Genomic DNA, 17,954 nt, shown 5'->3' on the forward strand with positions numbered 1-17,954 from the left:
CTGAAAGTTTCCCCAGGACTATTTCTTTGAGGAGCAATGATGGAGAATTTGAGAGAAAGTTAAACAAAAAATTGTGAGGCTTATCACATTTTCAGATAGAAAGGGATCTTCAGGGTCTTCATTAAATTCTCTACCCTGTGCAGACATCCTCTCTGTAGTATCTTGGACAGACGTTGTCTAGATTCCCCTTGACTGCTTCCAGTGGTGGAGAGCTCATTACTTCAAGGGACAGCCACTTCCACTGTCTGACGGCTTTAATTCATAGAAGACTGCCCCATATGGAACCAGTATCTGTTTTTCTGTTGATCTTGCCATAGTTAGTGGACTGTCATCTCCCAGATCAGTCTGTATTCCCCTGGTGGGAATTTTTTTAATACATAGACCAGAGGAGTAGAGTAAGGATACAGATACTACAGGATTGCTCTTGGCACACTGGTAATTCCTGACCGATCCAGAAACATTTACTGAGCAGCTCCTAAGCAGTGGAGAAACTGGTTCTGCCCCAGGCTTGGATGTTCCCAGAACGGGCCCCTCAGAGCTCTCCGCAAAGCAGTCACCTGCCACACAGAGCCAATGGCACATGTCTTGTTCTGCCCTCGCAGTCCCGGGCTGCGCGGCAGCTGATGGAGCGGACCCAGTCGTCCAGCATGGAGACCCGGCTGGACGCCATGAAGGAGCTGGCTAAGCTGTCTGCCGATGTGACCTTCGCCACTGAGTTCATCAACATGGATGGCATCGTGGTGCTCACGCGGCTTGTGGAAAGTGGAACCAAGCTCTTGTCCCAGTGAGTGTTACGGGGGTCTCATTTGGGGCTTTCGGAGGTTTGCTGCTCTCTGCAGAGCGCCCTATTCTCATTCCTGTTGAGTCAAACAAGTTTTTCGAACACCATCTGTACACAGAGCAGTGTGCCAAGCACTAGAGTCCACGCGGAGGGATATAGCTCATCCTTGTGGTCCTAAATCTTATCATCTAACTGGGCTCTCACACAAAACAGTACTGTGCCAGGTGAGTAGTAAAAATAGGGGCCACAGAACTCAGGAAGAGAGAGGTCTGCTCACAACAGACCTGTAGATTAATGGAAAACGATTGGCCTGATGGAGGTTAGTGAGCAGACTATCTGTTATTGACTAGAACAGGTATCTGTCTATTCTTAACCTCCCCCTGCCCCCCTCTCTTGCCAATCACCCCCACTCCGCACACACGCACAGGCCCTTCTGTGTTCACCATAGGTTGCCCCCTACCCATTCGCTGTCTCCCTACCCCCACTTTTCACAGACTGGAGGAGATCCAGGGCTTTGCGATGCACCACGACCGTCCTTTCACCACGCCCGTGCTTAGACGAACATGGTGGGAAACTGTGTGTTGTTGGGATCAGCAATGAGTAGGCAGATGTTTAGTGTTCCTTCGGAGCCTCTGGAGCCCAAGCTAGCAAACAGGGAGTCAGAAATCTTTCAGCCACTGGATCAGCTATTGAAATTTTCAGCCAAACCAAGCAGCTAATCATGGGTATTTGTTTAAGTCCTAGAAAATCCTAACGTTTTCACTGTCAACAGCATTGGCCCAAGAGCTCTGCAGTCTCCCAAGAGTGCAGGATTAGAGGGGCCTTCGTTTCCTCCCCTTTGAAATGGGGGTGATACCTACCTTGCAGGACTGTCGTGAGGAGCCCTGTTAATGAGAATGGATCTGAACATGCTCTGTATGTGGGAATATAATTTGTTAATTATGAAGCACTCTACAGAAATAGAAAGGATTTAATGTATAAAGAGGAGAGACAAAGGAAAGAGAACATTTTCATCCTTATTTTCCATCAACATGAGGCTAAGGGCTTTGCATACATTGTCGCCTTGCTCCCCCGACAACCCTGTGAGATTAACATGGTTTTATAGAGGAAGAAAATGAAGTTTGAGAAGGTAAAATTTGCACAGTTAGTAAACACCTGGGCAGAAATTGTACCCATGCCCAAAGCTTGTACTCTCTCCTGCACTCTGCTGCCTCTGGGTCCTAACAGTGAACATGGAATGTAAGCTTCCTAGTACGTCCACCAAGTGTTACGTTTGACAGAGGTCTAGTATTTTTCTTATTCTCCGGAAATGGTTAAGTGGGTCTGTTTTCCGAGATGAGGCAACACAGAGAAGGGAAGCCTAATCACGCAGCAGCCTTGTGTTTTCAGTGATGGACACTTGGGCAGAACCTGCTCCCCATCTGCCTAGGTGTGCGTGCGGGCGCTGGCTCAGAGCTGCGTCGACTGATCGCTCTTGTGGTGCTAACACTGAAATCCATCCCATTGTGGCTTTCTTCCCACCTGTTCCCGGTTTTGAATCTTTGTATTGTTGTGTGTGTGTTTTGCACATGTCTCAGCTACAGTGAGATGCTGGCATTCACCCTGACTGCCTTCTTAGAGCTCATGGACCACGGCATTGTCTCCTGGGACATGGTTTCCATCACCTTCATTAAGCAGGTGAGGCTTTCCACGTTCCCTCTTTCTCTCCTCCCTCCGCCGCCCGCTGTGCTCCAGGCCAAGCAGAGCTGCAGGCAACACTGCTTGTTGTGAGGGTCGGCTTTCTACCCCGAGGCCAGGTTTTTCATCCTTAAGCTTTGGTCTTCTGGGGGCTCCAGAAAGGCTTACTCTGCGGTGCCCCCAGGGCCTGCTCTGGGACGATGGAACTGGGCTCTGGGAGCCGACGTGGGCCAAAGAGGCACTGACTGTCGGTGAGACTTGGGAGCGCACCAGCCATCAGCCAGCAGGATCATCCCTGAGTCTTCTGACCTGCCTCCTAGCTCTCCCTTCTCTTTGATAAAAAGTGTTCATTGCATTTGCCTTAAATTAACAAGCCTGCTTCCCGTTTACAAATCAGCTGGCAGCCTGTTTAGACCGTCAGATTAGACTCAGTCGATAGGAGTGGAGACTTCTGGTTTTGCCTTCTTTTCTTTTACAAGAAGGGGCAACGTTGGTTCAGAAAACTGAGCTAACACCAGTGGATACTGTGTCCTGACCTAGAATTACACCTATCATCGGCGTGGGACTTTGGGAACCTCCTGGTGCCGGAGCTGTTTTGGCAAAAGGGACATGACAGGTGTCAGGATATTACCACGGGGAGAGAGAAGGGAGATTAGATGATAAGGCTCTGAATGGCCTTTGTGCCTCTCCAAAGCGCTGCTGTCCTGCGCGCGTGCAGGGCCGCAGTGTGTGCGGCAGGAGAAGAGCTCCTGGAGGTATCAGCGATACCCTGGTATCAGCGAGATCCTCTGCCTCCTGGAGTCAGCTTGGCCACACCTGAACCTTATTTTGAAAACAAAGAATTAAGCCCTTAGGTTTTGAGGAAAGAGTTGGCTGGATACTGTAATTTGGCATTGAGTTAGCCATGCCGACGGACTCCCTGGCAGGCCGGCCGAGGTAGCGTACCCCAGACACCGCCCTCCACTAGGGACAGCTGCCCCAGTGCGGGCAGCAGTCCTGGGCGGCGAGAGCCTTCGTGGGCTAGCATCAGGGACCTCGGCCGGCCGGCTTCCCAGGGGGCCCTGCGCCCCCGACGGACCGGCCCCTCTGGCTTTAGATTGCAGGGTACGTGAGCCAGCCCATGGTGGACGTGTCCATCCTGCAGAGGTCCCTGGCCATCCTGGAGAGCATGGTCCTGAACAGCCAGAGCCTGTACCAGAAGATAGCGGAGGAAATCACCGTGGGGCAGCTCATCGGTCACCTGCAGGTGTGAGTAAGGGGCCCTCCCCCGCCTTCCTCCCCTGTCTCGTCTCCTCTCTCAGGCTGCCAAGTCTTCCAGCCCCCCTTCCGCCCTGCTGGTATTCCAGGCTGCCGGTCTGCTTGTTCAATCAGCCATCACCTCTTCCACACTCCGACCAGCCTCCTCTCATAACACAGACCTGATGGTGTCAGGCCCCTGCGCAAAATGCTCCGGAACTCTCCTTGCCCCTTCGGATGAGGCGAAGTTTATTCCAATCTTCCTGTACCATCGCGATGCCAGGCAGAATCCGATACTTCCCCCTCTCTGGGCCAAATAGGCTCTGCTTGTACCTCTGATAATTATATTTACGTAAAACTCTCTATATTTTATTATCTGTCTCTCATTTTAGACAGAGCTCTCTGGGAACAGGGACCAATTGTTTTCATATCCCCTGCTTAGATTTAAGTAAAAGCTCAGTTGACACCTGTTGAATGAACGCTTTTAAGGCTGTTGAGATGCAGCCTCGGATTATTACTTGATTATCACCTGTGAGTGATGTTATGCACCATCTCTAAGCATCGTCTTGCTGGTCACTCTTCTCATCTCCTCTGCCTTCTTTCTCCGTTGGCACAGCTCCAACCAGGAAATTCAGACCTACGCCATTGCTTTGATCAACGCACTTTTTCTGAAGGCTCCTGAGGACAAGAGACAGGTCTGTGGCTGCCTTTTCAAGCTTTCCATCTGGGCTCTTCCAAGAGAAGAATTTTCACCCACCCACCCTATCCCTTGCAGAGAGCAGAAAGCCAGCCATTTTCCCAAGAGTCCTTTCTCCTGTCCCTCAGGCCTGAGCCCATCAGAGCGGCTTTGCTAAGGAAGGCCGAGGGGAGCTTACAGGAAAACCAGCTGCGGTCCTAGGCTAGAGCAGGGGCCTACAAACTTGCTCTTCTAAGGGCCAGAGGGTAAATATGTTTCGTTTTGTGGGCCACACGGTCCACATGGCAACTGTTTAGCCTTGCCGTTGTAGCCGAACGTCTCCTCAGACAGATAAATGAAGGAGTGTGGCTGTGTCTGACAAGACCTTATTTACACAAGCAGGCAACGCGCCTCATTTGGCCTTAGTTTGCCAACCCCTAGGTTAGAAGATCAGGATGTGAGAGGAGATCCTCTGGGCATCACTATTGAGCCCAAGGAGACCGAGACAAATGGGAAGCAAGAGGAGAGGGACTTGGCCTGAAGTTTCATGTATAAAGATCTGCTGGTCCAGGTTCCACGCTTCTTTCTTCCCCTGTGAATTAGCTGTGTGACATTGTGCAAATGATTCCACTCTGAACCCGTTTCCTCCCCTGTAACATGGGAGCAGCCACTTCTGCCTCGTTTACCTCGTAAGGATGTCATGAGGCCACCCAGACCCGGTTTTACAAGTGAATCGCCTGGGCAGGGGGAGGAGCACCGACCTAAGAGTCCCGGGCCTCAAGGTGCCCTGCCACTGGCAGCACACGTGCCTTAACCTCTCTGGGTCTCAGTTCCTTTCTGTCAAACGAAAGGGCCAGATTAAAAGATCTCTAAGGACCCTTCCAACACTAACTTTCCAGATTTCTCTGCTGAAAGCCCAAGTTGTGTACAAAAGAAAGACTTTTTAGTGGCCTGTCCGTGCCGTGGGCTCAGGCAGGTGAAAATCGTGGGGGATCACGTACCAACTTCTTGGCGGTGTCTAGTGGGAGGACCTGGAGCTTCTGTGGTTCTGTCTGTCTGTCTTTCTTGGATGGCTTTGCTCCGTTAATCTCTTCCTTCCTGGTCCTGTTTTGAATGTAAGCCGGAAGCTCATTCGTCCATCTGCTTCTCTCTGTGCTTTTTGCTTTCTGCCGGCAGGACAAGCACCTTAATCCTCTAGACCTGCCTGTCACTGTAAGTAGCACTGCTGTGTGGAAAGGGCCCCCACTCCCATCCGGGCGGGGAGGTCACAGCTGGGCAAGGACCTCAGCTCTCATCTAGATGTTCGGGGCACGCAAGACACAGGAGAAGGCTGTGTGCTGTAAATCTCATTTGCCTGGACCCGCGAGGCCATAGTGCAGATGAGAGTCACATAAAGGATTAAGGTGATGCCTGTCCTAGGGGATGTGACCCAGTCTTCCCTTTGTAACTTGCCTTTACGTGGCCGTATCTGTGGGTCATCCCGGGAAGGCCACATTCAGAAACAGCCTGTGGCTTCCAGCTAAGTGATACCATGACGTATCACCTCCCAACCTGATACAGCGAAGTGTAAAGGTGAATCCATGCCTTTTTGGACGCCGACGGGACCGTGGGAATTTGAAAAGGTTTAGACAGTTGACAAGAGAGGATTTGGCTGCTCGTTTCCTGTGAGAGGGAGCTTAGAGGAAGGCCAGCTCTGCAAGGATCTGAAAAAGGATGAGTGCCCCCCCCCCCACCTGCCCCACAGAGAAGCTTTTGGGTTAAGGCCTTTATACTCCAGCCATAGACCACTGTGTTGCCTGCTTTGTTACTTGTCCACAGCAAGACATCATCTCAAGCTGACCTCCTGTAGCTACCAAAGAGGTTTCTGGGCCACCCCCTCCTCCTCCAGCCGCCCTGCGCTCAGGGCGTGTGGAGTAAAACTTAGTGTTCCTGGCAGCATTGGCCATTTGGCGTGTGGCCAGAAATCCAGACGTGAGCGAGAAAAGGACAGGACTTGTGGATATTGCTCCATGAGAGACGTGGCAGCTCCCTCAGGCCAATGGACCTGCAGTTCTCTGTAAATTAAATTAAGGCAGCAGTTTGGAAAGTGAAGTCATACTAATTAACATTATAAGAAGCAATGGCTGACATTGAAAGGCAGAGTCAGAGAATTGTGAAAAGCTGTCAGGAAAATTAAAAGCTTGGCGATCCGGGAGCGGTTTGGTTAGGGGAAAAGGGCTCCACGCTTCAGCCCTTCCTCTAGGGCGTTACACTGCCACAACCCAGGAGAATAAAGGATGGTCCTTCCGGCGACCCCAAGTCCTTGACAGTGATTAAAATATAATCACTGCAGTCTCTTCCGAAATAAACACGTGAATATAGTGTATTTTTAGAAGATTTGCATAAGAATGGTCCAAGTAATGGTCCTGAGAGGACCCTTAAAGCTTCAGTCCCTGGAAGATTCACTTAAGTAGGATACTTTCCTGAGAGTTAAATAGGTAAAGTGTCACCGTTAAAATCGGAACCAAATATAATTTTAAAAGTGACCCTATTAGGAAAAATTACCCCAAAGCACCCAACACGTTCTCCGCGACAAGTCAGAAGTGAGCTGGGAACTCCCTGCTGCGCCAGAGCGGCCACGCCCAGCCCCCTCTGCTGGTGAGGGCCCACGGGGTGGGCGGGGTGCAGGCCAAAGCCCTGCCCTCGGCCGGGTTGGAGTTGTTTCCTCAGAGCCCCTTCCAGCCCGGGCAGCGGCGTCTGCCTGGGACATGACCAGGGGGTGCGGTGTGGGGACCATCATGCTGCTCTGTGCTCTGTGTGCATTGTCCATTGCCCGCGTCCTGTACCACAGTGTCTTGTCCTGACGCAGTCTTTGTCCCTCTCTGAAGATGACGCGGTCGATTGTGCCAGTGGGAAGGGAAACCCTATTTAAGTTCATTTGTGCTCACAAAGGAAAATGTGAGGGAATTTGTTAAAGTATAAAATCCATTTGGTGGTCCATGGAATTTTTTTTCTGTTTGTCCACTTTTTGTTTGAAAGGAATAAAAATGTAAGAGAAAAAGCCCCAGAGCTATGACATCACCTTCCTCTTCATAGCTGTCACAACTGTGTGCCTGCCACCATGCCTTATGTTGGCTTATTTTTCTCAATAGGATATGGCCAATGCATTTGCACAGAAGCACCTTCGATCCATAATCCTAAATGTAAGTTTCCGTATCTTGTTACCATTGTTGCGTTACCATTAGTAACAATTATTACTATTATTATAGTTCTGTTATTATGGAAATTACTATTGAGCTGGGAGGGCACTCAGAGGGAACTTACCAATAGGTACTAAACACTTCTTACGGTGAAAAGCTTTTTTTTTTGGTAATCCTCAAAAAATCTGTGGCGCTATCTCTAGGAGGCCCACTAGTCCACCAGGAATTGCAGAGCCTCAAAGGAGGCGTTAAGGCCAACTGCACTGCTTGTTGTCCTGCAAATCCCAAAATTTGTATCTGGGGCGGAATGTATTAAAATAGACACAGAAGAGGAAAGTGGTTCATTGAACTAACACCGGTCAAAAGCCCGAGTCATTGGGGGGCAATCGCAGGCGTGAATAAGACTGTGTTTGCTCTCTAAGAACTTCCTGTCTCGTAGGACAGGCAGGTGGTCACAGCGCCGCGTGGTCAGGTCCGCAGAGATTCATGGCCTGGGAGGTTTCAGAGGAGGGGCGGGCAGTCCTGTGTCGAAGGAGAGGTGTCAGGAAGCCCTTAGAGGACTGGCTTCAGGCGAGGCTGAGGTCAAGTGAGCAGACCAAGAGGAAAAGGCTTTCCAGAAGGCGCGGCTGGAACCTGGACAGAGCATGCACCTGGGCAGAGGGCGGAGCGAGGAGCAGGCCTGTGGTGAGGCTGCAGAGCTAGCAAAGACCAGACCGAGTGGGATCGTGGTCTTTGGCCCACGGGCAATTTGAGGGGATTTCAGCAGGTCGTGAAATAACCAGACTTGCATTTCCTGAGGACCCCACTCCAAGATGTGTATGTTTCCCGAGGGGGGTGTGAGGGAGGAAGGTAGAGTAGGGGTTGGGGGGAGCATCTGGAAAGAGGTCTACTTCCTTGTTACCAAGGCGATAATGTGGGGTGGGAAGTGGTGGGAGCTGGGAAAGAGAGCCAAGGGTGTGGATTAAGAGGAGGCCATTTTATCTGTTGTCAGAAACAAGGGGCCACAGGGAGACATTTGGAGTCAGGCGTGCAAGGCTTAATAATTCTGTACGTGAACTCTTGGAGCAGCCAGCCCCCACTCTGCCGTTAACCACTCTTTGATCTTGAGCAATTCCCTTAACTCCTGTGGGCTTCGATTTGCTCCTCTGGACGGGAGGGCTAAATGAGCTAATATATTTTCAGTGCTTAGCAGAGTGCCAGGCACATAGCGAGCACGGTGCTCCTGTTGGCAGTTCTTCGTGAACAAGGCAGAAGGGGATGGAACTCCAGCAGTGAGCTCTGAGTGCTGAAGTCCAACGGTCAGCTGGCCTACCCATGCAGAGCCCGCCAGACCTTGCCCTGCAGAACTAGCCCGTGCCTCTGGCCTTGTCCCTGCTCACAGCCCCGTGGCCAGCCTGGCAGGAGGGGCCTGAGCAAACGCTCAAGCACGCCGCCTGCAAGCCACGGAGAGCACGCGGGTTCCCACGCATTCTCGTCCACATTCCTGACCGGCCGTCCTCCGCGCCGCCCTCCTTGTGTGTGTGGGAGTGAGGGTGCCCTTCGGAGGGAAATTTAATGAGTTTTGAGGCTTGTTATTTATTTCAGTGGGGTTAGAAGTTCAGCCCATTACTGGGCAAACCTTGTGACAAGCTAAGATTCCGCTACCGAAGACAGTTCCGTGTCAGGACTCAGGACTTCAGTAGTCTGCTAGGAAACGGCTAGTGCACGCTCACTTCAGTCCTGGAGGGTAACTGAGTCCAGCCAAAGAGCACAGGCCTCGAGGTATCTGACAGTCAAATAAGACGCCAGGTAAAGCCTCTGAGACAATAACCGACCCAACTGCAGCCATACTTCAAGCCATTGACGGCTACAGCAGTCACCTTCCCACTGTGGTGTGTCTGATGAACATCAACATCACGTGAACCTGAACCTCTCTTTAAAGTGGCTTTATGAAATCTGGAAAGGCGAGGAGGAAGGAATGGAGATAGGCAGGTAGGGAGACACTGGATGGAGTAGCAGCAGGAGGGCACACAGGGGAAGGAAGAGGCTCGGAGTGAGGCAAAGAGGAGATGTGGGGAGGACAGCAGAGCCGTGGCAGAGGAAGGAGCCTGGAGCAGGGAAAGGAAGCGGTGGGGCGGGGCGGGACGCGCGGAGCAGAGAGTGGAAAACAGGTTCGGGGAGCCAGAGACTAGATGCTGAGTCTGAGCTAAGAGGACAGATGGCTTGCTGGAGAGGCCAAGAGGGATTGCGCGGGACAGGGATGGGGAGGGGGAGGGGGAGGGCCTCAGCACACCCTCTAGCGAAAGAGCAGAGCGGCTTTGTCCGGTAGAAGTGTCTGTGGCTCTGGGGGCGCTGCCCAGGATGGCAGCCACTAGCCCCGCGTGGCTGGTGAGCACTCGAAATGCATCTTAATTTGTCGTTTTAAAAAAGTTTTAGTTGCAATTTAAATGCCCACATGTGGCTGGCAGCTACTCTTTGGTCTGTATAGAGCTAGAGAAAGAAAGAGACAGAAGGAGAAAGCGCTGTGGCATCACATGGTGGGGAGACAAGGTCTAGAGCTGCGCCATCCTGCAGACATATAATGGGAATGACTTATTTTATTTTTAATGTTCTAGCAGCAACATTGAAAAACAAATGGAGGAGCCCTGGCTAGCATAGCTCAATTTGGGCATCGTCCCGCAAACTGCAAGGCCGCAGGTTCGAGTCCCAGTTAGGGCGCGTGCCCAGGTGTGGGTTCCGTCCCCATTCAGGGTGCATGCAAGAGGCAGCTAGTCAATATCTCTCACATTGATGTTTCTCTCTCTCTCTCCCTCCCCGCCCCCCTCTGGAATCAATAAAAGAAAAAAAATAACATTTCATTTAACCCAATATAACCAAAATGCTGATTTCAACATGTAATCAATAGAAGAAAAAAATCATTAATGAGATTCTGTACCTTTTGTTTTTTCACACGAAGGCTCTGAGGTCTGGCGTGCATTTTTCACTTAGAGCACACCTCATTTTGGCCACATTTCAAATGCTCAACAGCCACACGTGGCTCGTGGCCACCAGACTGGACTGCACAGGCCTAACGAGCGCGACCGGGAGCCAGAGCGCGCACGGAGAGAGCCAATCTGAAGTTAGAGGGAGCTCGAAAAAGATACTGGCTTAGAGTTAGAAGTTCTAGAGCGGAGCTGTCTGCTAGAACTTTCTGTGATAATGAAAATATTCCATATCTATCACCAGGCAGCAGCCACTGGCCATATGTGCCTGGTGAGTTTAAAATGTGGCTAGTGCTCCCGAGGACCTGGATTTTTAACTTAATTGCAAGTGACTTAAATGCAAAGGGCTGCATGTGGTCCGTGGTGAGCATATGGGACAGCACAGGCCTAGAGACTCAGCCAGACTGAGTAAGAGAACACGAAGGACGCAGGGGTGGTTCGTGTGGGAGACGGGGCAAGAGTCTCATTTGGACAAGAAAAGACCAAGAGTAACAGGATTCAAGATGGCAGGGAAACAAAGCGGGGAGCAGGGAGTGCAGGGGAGCAAGCAGGAAAGAGCAGGCCCTTGTGGGAGTGAGAATGGGGCAGCGTGAGACAAGAACGGAACCGAGCTTGATCGGCCCGAGGGATGGCCCGAGGGATGGTGGGCGATGGAGTGCGCAAGGAAGAGGCGGGGCTGGGCGTGAGGGCAGGGGAGGGTGGGCAGCAGAGGGACCGGGGCGGCGACCTGAGAGGGGAGGTGGAAGGAGAGTGGGCCGGACGGAGTTAGAGGGGGGAGAGGGACATAGTGGGAGCACGGGGCAGGGGCCGCAGGGAGGGGGGCGTACACTGCTCTGAGGGGAAGGGACAGGTATAGGAGAGAAAGGAGGGAGGGGCCGTGAGGGGGGTTGGGCAAGGAGTGTTAGAGGCCCCCCCTTTGGGTAGGTGTCTGTATCATTGAAAGAAAACGACCTGTTCTAAAACCTCTCTGCTTGGTGAGGCCATTTAAAACATTCTATTTGTCTAAGGGAAAACAGAAGAACAATACTGCCCAATTCGGCAGGCAGGTCTCTGTCCCACTGGCTGTTGTCTTGGATTGCGTAATCAATCTCTGTAGCCCTGTGCAGTCCCAGCTTGGTCGCCGCTAGCCACGTGTCGCTGTTGAACACTTGGAATGTGGCTAGTCCGAATTGAGATTAGTGATCGCCAATTGTCAGCATCACTACCATGCCCATTGGAATAAGGTCCAGCCGCTGATTTCCCGTTTCATAATCTTAACGGGGTAGCCTCCCTCCTCTTTGGGGTGGCGGGTGCAGCCTCCACCCTTCAGCCCACCTCTGCTGCCCAGGGGACTGCAGGGAGAAGGAAGGTGCCCGTTGGGCCTGTAGTGACTCACCTCTGCCGAATCAAGCCCATTCCTGCTCCATCCCCTTCCAGAACATGGAGTCCTGTGTGGGGGAGGAAAGCCCTGTTTCCTGCCCAGCGTACTTTCTTTTTCACCAGCGCGGACGTGACTCCTCAGTGAGAGAAAATCGGTTCAGACCCCTGTTCCCTGCCTTTGCTTTTTCCAGCACGTGATCCGAGGGAACCGCCCAATCAAAACCGAGATGGCCCATCAGCTGTATGTCTTGCAAGTCCTGACCTTTAACCTTCTGGAAGAAAGGATGATGACCAAGATGGACCCCAATGACCAGGTAGGGGCCAGGTGGGCAGAGCTGTCCTGGCTTCAACTGTGTGCTGCTTGCTGCGGTGCAGTCCACCCCCAGGCTGTGTACGGAGCGCCTGCCTGCTGCGTGCGGAAACCGCTGCGTCTGCTCTGAGAAGCCTAGCCGTGGGCCTCACCGAGATCGCTCCCTGTGGGTGCACCCTGGGGCCAAGCCCACCTCTGTCCTGCTAAGGCAGAGGGGATGCCCTCTCTTCAAAGGTCCACCGGGGCAGAGCCCTGCCCGGGCCCAGCCCGCGCCTGCTTTCCCTGCCCTCCTTGGGTAGCTGGCTTGCCTGCTGACTCTCTGCTTCTCCTCTCAGGCCCAGAGAGACATAATATTCGAACTGAGGAGGATTGCATTTGACGCAGAATCTGACCCCAGCAATGTCCCTGGGAGTGGGACTGAGAAGCGCAAAGCCATGTATACCAAGGACTATAAAATGCTGGGATTTACTGTAAGTTTCCCGGAGCATGGGCCTCAGCAAGCCTTCTCCCCTGGCAGGAAGTCAGAGGGCCCACGCGGCCAGAGCCCAGGGCACGCGGCCTCCACATCGGTGGCCTGGAATAGATGACGCTAAGAAGCTGGAGGGCCTTGCTGCTTGGTTTGCCTCTGTGATGGCAGATTCCCAAGTTTATGTCAGCCTTGGGCCTGTGAAACAGAGCCATCTGTGGGCAGGCCCGGGAGCGGGTGCCAGGCGGGTGGAGAAGGGACCTAGGGCACCTCTCATCACAGCAGCGAGGTTCTTTGACAAGCTGGCGTGGCTATTTTGTAATAGGATACAGCTTGAAGTTAATTCAGTGAAATGCTTGTACGCACCTCAGGGCGCAGCGGGATGCTGTGTGCTGGGCACACGGGTGCGTCAGCCACAGCCCGGTGGCCAGGGCTCCGAGTCACACAGTAGGGAGGGGCGTGTGAACAAGCTACGGCAGCGGCACTCGGAGGAGGGGCAGCAGGGCTGCCCTTGGTGACGCCCCACGGAACTGGGTCTCTCTGTTCCCCCAGAACCACATCAACCCAGCGATGGACTTTACGCAGACTCCTCCGGGAATGCTGGCCTTGGACAACATGCTGTACTTGGCCAAGGTCCACCAGGACACCTACATCCGGGTAAAGGCTGGAGGCCTGCTTCCTCAGTCCTGGCGCCGCACCTCGGGGCCCCCTCCCTCCCTCACCGCCCTCCCCTCTCCCCCCTCACTAGCCTTCCCTCTGTGCCCACAGATTGTCCTGGAGAACAGCAGTCGCGAAGACAAACACGAATGCCCCTTTGGCCGCAGTGCCATCGAGCTTACCAAAATGCTCTGTGAGATCCTCCAGGTTGGGGAGCTACGTAAGTCTGCGCCGGGGCCTCGCCTCCTTTGGCCAGCCCTTGTCATCAGGACCTGGGGAGGCGGGGGCTGTAAGGTTAGGTGTCAGTCGGGCTGGGCAACCTCAGCCACCTCCTGAGCTGTAATCCGTTCTATCCTTGCTAATGAGACTCTTGACTAACGCTGTGCTCAAGCTCCTAATTTAAACGTGTTCGAGAGCTACACCCCTGTCTGCTCACTCCCCTGTGTAAGGACTAGCTGACTGTCACAGAGCAGAGGTGGGCCAAGAGAGATGCCCTGGAGAAGGAGGCTCGGGGTGGGGAACGGCCCATCCCACACTCCTCGTCAGCCCCGGTCCCCGCTCTGGTTCTGTTCCTCAGGACTTGGGTGCGGAGGGTCCAAAGATTCTGGGCGTGAGCCCCCAGCTCAGCCTTTCCCTCCCCCTTTTCTTCTGCAGCAAACGAAGGACGCAACGACTACCACCCGATGTTCTTTACCCACGACCGAGCTTTTGAAGAGCTCTTTGGAATCTGCATCCAGCTATTGAACAAGACCTGGAAGGAGATGAGGGCAACAGCTGAGGACTTCAACAAGGTCAGTGAAGCAGAGCTCTGAGGTCTGTGGGCTGAGACCATCACATGACGGCCAGCGGCAGCTGGCCAGAGCCAGGGAAATCCCTGAGCTGGAAAACCAGCTTGGTCCGCAGCGCCGACTCACAGGCCCGATGCAGTGGAGAGCCTCGGTCCCCTCCGGTGTGCTTCCTCTGTCACCTTGAGCAGGTGTCTTGCCCCTCCTGTCTTCCTTAGTGGACAGGAGGGCGAGCACAATACTAAGAGCTGTGGTTGCTGAGCACTGACCATGGGCAGGTGCTGTCGGCTGCCCTTTTGCAACCTGGAAATGTCGGGGAGGAGCCGGAGCAGATGAGTCTGACGTGTGCTCGGGAGCCCTTCCCCGGCGCTTTCTGAGCGCCCCGTCTCTGCGGAGCACACGAGGCCCTCGGTAGCTGGTAACCTAGGACTGGAGTATTTCGATCCTGCTCATCTTGTTGTAGAAAACTTGGAGCGAAGGGGCCGCCTTCTTCCTGTCGCCGTAGGTCATGCAGGTTGTCCGAGAGCAGATCACTCGTGCTCTGCCCTCCAAACCCAACTCCCTGGATCAGTTCAAGAGCAAACTGCGCAGCCTGAGCTACTCGGAGATTCTGCGACTGCGCCAGTCAGAGAGGATGAGTCAGGACGACTTCCAGTCCCCGCCCATTGTGTGAGCGCCGTCCCTGGAGTGCGGCGGGGGGCGGGGGGTGGGGCCAGAGGGGCGGGCAGGGGGCAGCCCCAGCTCGGCCTTCCTTCCAAAGCTTCGCTGGGACCTTCTCCTCACCCTGCTGGATGTCTCCCTCCCTCCCTTCCTCCTCCCACCCCAGGGAGCTGAGGGAGAAGATCCAGCCCGAGATCCTGGAGCTGATCAAGCAGCAGCGCCTGAACCGGCTCTGTGAGGGCAGCAGCTTCCGGAAGATTGGGAACCGCCGGAGGCAAGGTAAGGGGGGCCGGGGCCCTGGGGAAGGAGCCTGCCTGGGTGGACCCCGCAGGGAGCAGGCAGGGAGCACAGTGCCCGCTGCCCTCGTGTGCTCAGGCCTTCCCCGGCGCTGTCCTCGCTCACCTGCTTTGCTTCCCTTGTGTTCCAGAACGTTTCTGGTACTGCCGCTTGGCACTGAACCACAAGGTCCTGCACTATGGCGATCTGGATGACAACCCTCAAGGGGAGGTGACATTTGAATCCCTGCAGGAGAAAAGTAGGTTCATTTCTCTGTTGCTGTGTCCTGGTAGCTGGCCTTGATGTCAGGAGAGTTCTGGTCCTGGGTGTTTCCCACTGATGATCTGGTCTGGGGCCAGTTCTCTCTCTGGATGCGTTGGCTCACTGTCGGAGGTCGCTCCCTTCGGCCTACCTCACAGGGCTATCTGGAGGCTTCAGTGAGATCCAGAGGGGAGTGGGTGTTGCAGATTGTAACGGGTGATACAAAACGAAGTTGAAAGGTGGTGGTTAAGAGCACGCTGCCTGGATTCACGTGCTGGCTTGGCTCCCAATTCTAATTCTAATCAGTTGCAAGTTCTCCCTTCTGCCTTGGTTTCTTCTGTCAAAATAATAGCCACATGTCCCTCACAACAGGAATGAATGAGTAGTGTGTGTAGCAAGCAGGTAACAAGGAAAACTGTTAGCTGTTGCCACTGCTGTTGGCTTTGGTGGCATTGCCATCATCATTATTGTGATGTGTAAGTGAGGTGGGTGTTGGCGGCTCCATGCCTTGGGGAGACAATCCAAATGCCCTGAACTGACCTCCTATCAGATTTGACACAGCCCAGCAGGCCATGGTCCGTGGGGAGTGACCACGGAGGAGGGAACAATAGAAGGCCACACTCCCTGAGCTGATAACAGCCCTTTGAGTGTCGGAGTGGGGGCTTCCCTTCTAGACCCGAAGCAAGAACCAGCTTGTAGCATGAAGTTTCCAGAGACTAATTCCCTTCATTTAACAGTTCCTGTTGCAGACATTAAGGCCATTGTCACTGGGAAAGATTGTCCCCACATGAAGGAGAAAAGTGCTCTGAAACAGAACAAGGTGAGTGGAGAGGCAGGCCTGAGTCTGAGTCGCTGCCACAGCGACCCCCAGATGCAGTCAGTGGGTCGGGGTTTAGGTGCACGGGCTCGTGCCCTCGTTTTGTCTCTAACTTATGCCGGAGTGTTTTGTTAAGAACAGTGTTGCACGTACACAACAGTGGATGGAACTCCCCTATACTCGTCACCCAGCCTCAGCAGCCACAGCAAAGTCTGCACGTACCTCTCTCTCCCTTATCACTTTGAAAACCTCCGGTATTACATCATTTCATCTGTAAATATTTGGCATGTATCTCTAGATTATAAGGACTCCTTTAACATAGTCACAATACTATTATCACCCCTAAAAAGAACTAAAAAGTTATTTAATGTCAAATATTCCATGGATGTTTGAATTTCTAGTTATCGTATAAATAACATAATTTCTCTATAAATTCTGTAAATGTTTATATGTATATACACACAAATACACATACACTCATTCCCATTTTGTTTGCAAAGTCAAAATCTAAATAAGGGCTACATTTTGTGTTTAGTCTTTGAAGTTTCTTAGTTCATAAGTTCCCCATCCATCTTTTTCGTCTTTTTTTCCTCTTTGCAGTTTATTAGTTGGAGAAACCAGGTTGCTTGTTTGGTAGTTTCCCAGAGTCTGAAACTTGCTGATTGTCTCCCCACGGTGCAGTTTAACTCGTTCCTCTGTCCCAGATCTGTAATTGGTAGAGAGATCTAGAGGCTTGATCTACTTCAGGTTTGACTTTTTTTTTTTTTTTTTTTTTTTTTTTGATAAGACTCCTTCCTAGATGGTATTACGTTCTATCAAGAGACACGTAAGTGTGGCCGTCTCTTTTTGTGATGTCAGTACACTGGCTGCTCAGTGCCTCATCTGTGAGTAAATTCAGGCTCGCTAACTAGTGATATTCTAAAGCAGTCTGTCCTTTTCATTTATTAGCTGAATTACTTCTCGAAAGAGAAACTTGCCGTCATCTGCTGTTAGTGTCCCGGTGTTACAGTTTGTGTAAGAGAGGAGATTAAATGCTTGATTCTTTACCATTAGGTGCCTACTTTTAAAACAAAGAGTTCCCTGATATCATCCAACAGTGACCAGTTCTGTGTCTGTGTTTTGTTTTTTAGTATTACTCTGGGCTCAGGATTTAGTAAGCAGATTATATCAGTTTCAGCCCTGTTGTCAGTGCTCAAATTTACCCATCTTTGGCCACAATTTGTCTTCATTGTTGTGGTTTTAAACCGTTAAGACCTTTCCGTTTAGTTACCAAGACAGATATCTAAGGAAATACACTGTCAGTATTACTCTGACATTCAGAAGCCTCTGAGTACTTACTGAGTAATGACTTCTCTCCAGTCTTCAAAGTATCACCACATCTTAGGCGTGACTTGGGTGGGGAGAGTGAGGTGAGGTCGCTCAGCCACCGCTGGGCCTCCTCTCCGGCCACTCTTGTGCATGTGCCCTGGGGCCGTGATGGCGTCGCATCTGAATCAGCACACTTGGTGACGGTGCCAAGGTACTCGGACTTTGGCCAAGATCCTGGTGTGCAAAGCCCAGGCCGGCCCATTGCTCCAACCAACTGAAATCTTTCTCCTTCAGGAGGTGCTGGAGTTGGCTTTCTCCATCCTGTATGACCCCGACGAGACCTTAAACTTCATCGCGCCCAATAAGTACGAGGTGAGCGGTGTGGCCCTGCCTTGCACAGCCCAGCCCTCTGATTGCCCCGCTGCAGGGGAGGAGTGGGCAGAACAGGAGCATCCGGTCCCCTGCAGGCAGGAGGCTGTAGCCTGTCACAAAGGCTGTGTGACACTGAGAATCTGCCAGCGGGAGGTCCTTTTCCCTAGGGCCAGG

The 17,954-nt window shown here is 52.6% G+C and overlaps 1 protein-coding gene across 4 annotated transcripts in view; it reads left to right on the top strand.

Moving 5' to 3' along the window:
• ELMO2 (engulfment and cell motility 2) overlaps positions 1-17,954 on the top strand; it is a 34,699-nt gene that overhangs the window by 14,249 nt on the left and 2,496 nt on the right. For 2 of the 4 annotated variants that reach the window (XM_054573649.1, XM_054573648.1), the window contains exons 6-20: positions 603-784; positions 2,359-2,458; positions 3,555-3,706; positions 4,311-4,389; positions 7,502-7,552; positions 12,060-12,182; positions 12,514-12,648; positions 13,197-13,301; positions 13,413-13,521; positions 13,956-14,092; positions 14,592-14,755; positions 14,913-15,025; positions 15,174-15,281; positions 16,021-16,103; positions 17,703-17,780. In XM_054573649.1, coding sequence (XP_054429624.1) covers positions 603-784; positions 2,359-2,458; positions 3,555-3,706; positions 4,311-4,389; positions 7,502-7,552; positions 12,060-12,182; positions 12,514-12,648; positions 13,197-13,301; positions 13,413-13,521; positions 13,956-14,092; positions 14,592-14,755; positions 14,913-15,025; positions 15,174-15,281; positions 16,021-16,103; positions 17,703-17,780 — 1,719 coding nt within the window. Of the gene's footprint in view, positions 1-602; positions 785-2,358; positions 2,459-3,554; positions 3,707-4,310; positions 4,390-5,546; positions 5,583-7,501; positions 7,553-12,059; positions 12,183-12,513; positions 12,649-13,196; positions 13,302-13,412; positions 13,522-13,955; positions 14,093-14,591; positions 14,756-14,912; positions 15,026-15,173; positions 15,282-16,020; positions 16,104-17,702; positions 17,781-17,954 lie in introns of all 4 variants that reach the window. The other 2 variants (XM_054573653.1, XM_054573652.1) reach the window with 2 other exon arrangements.

The sequence above is a fragment of the Pteronotus mesoamericanus genome, unplaced genomic scaffold (assembly GCF_021234165.1).
Source record: "Pteronotus mesoamericanus isolate MK-2021 breed Mesoamerican mustached bat unplaced genomic scaffold, CSHL_Meso_final contig_25, whole genome shotgun sequence".
Lineage (NCBI taxonomy): Eukaryota > Metazoa > Chordata > Mammalia > Chiroptera > Mormoopidae > Pteronotus > Pteronotus mesoamericanus.